The following is a 4038-nucleotide window of genomic DNA, read 5'->3' on the forward strand; positions in this document are numbered from 1 at the left end:
TGACAGTAAAATGGATAGATATTTTCCCAGTTTCTCAGAAAGTGGTGTTTTTTTTCTTTAGTTAGAGTAATTTTTTTAGAATATTTATTTATTTGAGAGATAGAGGGAGAGTGTGCATATGGTGGTGGTGGTGGAGGGAAGCAAGGGGAGAAGGAAAAAGAATCTCAAGCAGACTCCCTGATGAGCACAGAAACCCATGCAGGACTCTGTCCCAGGACCCCTAGATCATGACCTGAGCTAAGGTCAAGAGTTGGACACTTAAATGACTGAACCACCAGGTGCCCATAACTAGAGTAATTTTTTGACATAGTACTCACTCTTGCTCTTGAACAAAAGAAATCCCTTTCTCCAAAATGATTTTCTTAAATGGAGACATTTTCATTGCCTCTAAGATGCAATCTTCTGGGAGAGTTTGAAAAAAGTCTTCATAGTCTTTGACAATTTTAGAGTTCCAATTCTAAAAATTTATCTTAGGAAAATTACTAAGAATAATCACCAATGAGAATGTTTATTTTACTGTTATTTAGACAGCAAAAATGTGGAAGCAATGTAAGTGCCCCAAATCAGGAAACTACACAAATCATGGTACGTTCACAGGATGGACTATAATAATGTTGATCAATATTTATTAGCATGTAAGGTGTATTAACATTGTACTGTTAAGTAAAACATCAGGTTACAAAGTATTTTGAAATGATCCTATTTTGTGTTTTTTTATGAGGTTTGGAAATAGATCCTGAAATTATTAGTAGTTATTTTAGGGTGATAAGATTTTTGGTTGGTCTTCTGAAGATACAAATGCAGTGATCCAAAGGGACATGTGCACCCAAATGTTTACAGCAGCAATGTCCACAACAGCCAAACTATGGAAAGAACCTAGATGTCCATGAACAGATGAATGGATAAAGAAGATGTGGTATATATATTCAATGGGATACTATGCAGCCATCAAAAGAAATGAAATCTTGCCAATTGTGACACATGGATGGAACTAGAGGGTATTATGCTTAGCGAAATAAGTCAGTCAGAGAAAGACAACTATCATATGATCTCCCTGATATGAGGAAGTCGAGAAGCAACGTGGGGGGTTGGGGTTTGGTGGGTAGGAAAAGAATAAATGAAACAAGATGGAATCAGGAGGGAGAGAAACCATAAGAGACTCTTAATGTCACAAAACAAACTGAGGGTGGCTGGGAGAGGGGACTAGGGAGAGGGTGTTTGGGTTATAGACTTTGGGGAAGGTATGTGCTATGGTGAGTGCTGTGAAGTGTGTAAACCTGGCGATTCACAGATCTGTACACCTGGGGCTAATAATACATTATATGCTAATTAATTAATTAATTAATTAATTTTAAAAAAGATTTTGGTTGGTTTTTATCATCTTCCTTATGCTTATTTACAATAAAACATCTTTATACAGGTGTGCAGCATTTGTATAGTGAGAATAATTATACATTCAAAATTATAATTATATAAAATTATGCTCTCTATATATGCTTATATAGAGATACAAATCATAGCAGAGGCAAAAACAAGGTTCCAGCCATCAGAAGGATTGCTAAGCTGTGAAAATTGACATCTTGTGTTTTGGGAATCATAGGCTGATTCTTTGCTCTGAGGCTGGGAAATAGAATCTGCTGGACTGGGTAAAAAACACATTTTTAGAAAATGAGAATCAACTAAAAATTATTACCTAGAACTTATACCGATATGCAACTGTGTTGAACCTCAAGCCCTGCCAGGTCCCTCTGCTTTATCTCAGGTCCTCTCCACCCCAGGGCAATAGTGCTTTGGGAGTTGCAGTTTCATACCTGGCTTATGAGCTATTTCATATGATCATCTCACTCCCGGCAGTCTAGCCAAGTTGAAAACCATGCCATGGGCAAGTATCCCACTTGCACATGAAAAGTATCATTTCTACCTGGAAAGATCCTCATCCTTGTTTCATCCCCAACACCAAAGTCTGCTTATCTTTAAAAGCACTGTTGAAATGCTGCCTACCCTGAAGGTTGTTCTTCCCCAAACAACATGTTCTCTCTGCTTCAGAGTTCTCCTTCCAAGGAAACCACTTCTGATCTACCCCATCAGGATGAGTCTTTCCCTTCTGTCCTTGACATCTTATACTCTTTTCCCCTTTTGAGTTCACACAAAGTGAGAAAAAAAAAAAAGAAGTATGTCAATCACCTTAAAATTATATTTATTAGTCTGCATATTACAGTATACAATGTACATTGTTTCTCCCATGAGATTGTAAGCTTTTCTAGAACAGGGATAAATTTCCTATTACATCTGGTAACACAAAGCACAATATAGAGTAGGTGCTCAGCACACTTGTCACACAAAAGTTTTCAATGTAAGGATTCTGCAGTGACATAGGTTGATGGCTACAAGGATGCTGAGACAGAAATCTCAAACCATGTGTTTCTGAAGCAATACCAGTCAACATCTTGGAAGGAAAGAAGGGGCAGCATCCACCTGTAGAAGCCTTAGCCCCTCAGGTGACCTCAGGGATTCACAGCAGCCAGGGCTCTGACTCCACATTGTTGGCTGAGCTGAGTGCATAGACAGAAGTAGGAGTGCAGCTTATGGGGACCAGGAAGTGTTTCCCAGCCCTAAATAGAGGGGGCAAGCCTGAGCTTCCCAGTAGCGTGAATTCAGAAAGGTGGATGAGAGAGAGCCACTGTACCTATGTCCCTCTCCTTTGGGCTGGTTACCTCAGCACTCCTCCTCTTTGATGTGGTAGACTGTGCCACCACTGAGGCAGCGGGGCTTCTTGCGGTGAGCCCTCTGAGAGCTGCCAGGGCTCTGCTCCCCGGGCTTTGGGGAACCAGAATTGTAGCCTCCTGAACAGAGGTCACAGCAAGGAGCAGAGCAGGGAGCCAGGGAGGTGTTTGAGCACTGTCGAGGTGAGCATTTGGGAGCACTAGGGGGCTCCCAGGATTCCTGCTTCTGTCGTGACATCAGTGGGCTAGTGAGTGGAAGCTGGAAGGCAAAAGAGAATTCAATTAATTCAGGTCCTCGAGTTATCTGTTTCTTTTCTCCATGGGCTGGAGCTGTCAAAATAAAGCTGGCATTTACAATCTGCTAAATCCATCCTAGGAGGGACAGAAATGGCTCTGAGTGGGTACATTTGAGGAGTAAGCCATGGTGGGAACTCCCAGGGGACCCACCCACCAACAACCAAGCTATTAACTAAATCCTCTTCTTGAACAAAGTGCAGCTGAATTGGACAGACTGTCTACTTTCCTAGACGAGGGTCCACCACGGTCAGATGTAAAGGAATAACGAATCTCTACTCTTTTTCTTCATTCAGTCTTACTTTGTCCTGAGATTCCTAAGCTTGGGTATATCTTCTCCGCTTCTTTAACCCTCTGACTTCTATTACTTTTTCCCATGTTAAATCATTTGAGGTCTTTTGTAAGGACCACTTCCCTTCCCTTCTCCCTGCCCCAAAGCTCTCTTACCTGGCTTATCTACTCGCTGGGCAGAAGCAGAGGAGATATCAGGCCTGTCTTGGCAGCATCTGAGTGAGGGACATGCAAGTGTTTCCTCACCCAGAGGTAGCCTCACCCTAGAGAAGGATGTGTGGACAAATCATTCCAGGAAGAGGAGTCTGGAGGCCTTTTATCCATCCTCCACTGAAGCCTTCAGGCTACATATTATTGGAGGGCAGCTGTGCGTGGACTATTTATGCAGATGTTTCACAATTCCCAGGTCTGAATTCCTCAGTGGCATGCAGCAGGATGTGGGCCAAAGGGAAACCCTTGAAAATGAGTGAACAGAGACTGTAACCTTCAGTGTGGCCTGAGTGGACTGGCTACACTGGCTAAGTCTCCGTGGACTGAGAGGGATCTGATCACTGTGGAGATCTCTCTAGGACTGGTGGGGAAGGACCAGTATCACCCAAGTCTGATGAAAACCCTCCTTTCCACCCCCTCTCTTCATCCATGTCTTCTACCACTCAGCTCAAGGCTACCACCTCCTTGATGACTTGCCTGGTCCAACAGGCCACATCCAAGTCCTCCCTACTCTGAATGT

The 4038-nt window shown here is 42.7% G+C and overlaps 1 protein-coding gene across 1 annotated transcript; it reads right to left on the reverse strand.

Annotated features, from left to right (window-relative positions):
• Nucleotides 1–1514: 1514 nt before the first annotated feature.
• Nucleotides 1515–3823, reverse strand: LCE6A (late cornified envelope 6A). The gene is given in 3 exon segments (XM_004780652.3): nucleotides 1515–1642; nucleotides 2715–2982; nucleotides 3465–3823. Coding segments are annotated over 2 exon segments (375 nt in total). The 5' UTR covers nucleotides 2962–2982; nucleotides 3465–3823.
• Nucleotides 3824–4038: the final 215 nt, after the last annotated feature.

This window comes from Mustela putorius, unplaced genomic scaffold (assembly GCF_011764305.1).
Source record: "Mustela putorius furo isolate JIRA1106 unplaced genomic scaffold, ASM1176430v1.1 tig00000695_pilon_pilon_pilon, whole genome shotgun sequence".
NCBI lineage: Eukaryota > Metazoa > Chordata > Mammalia > Carnivora > Mustelidae > Mustela > Mustela putorius.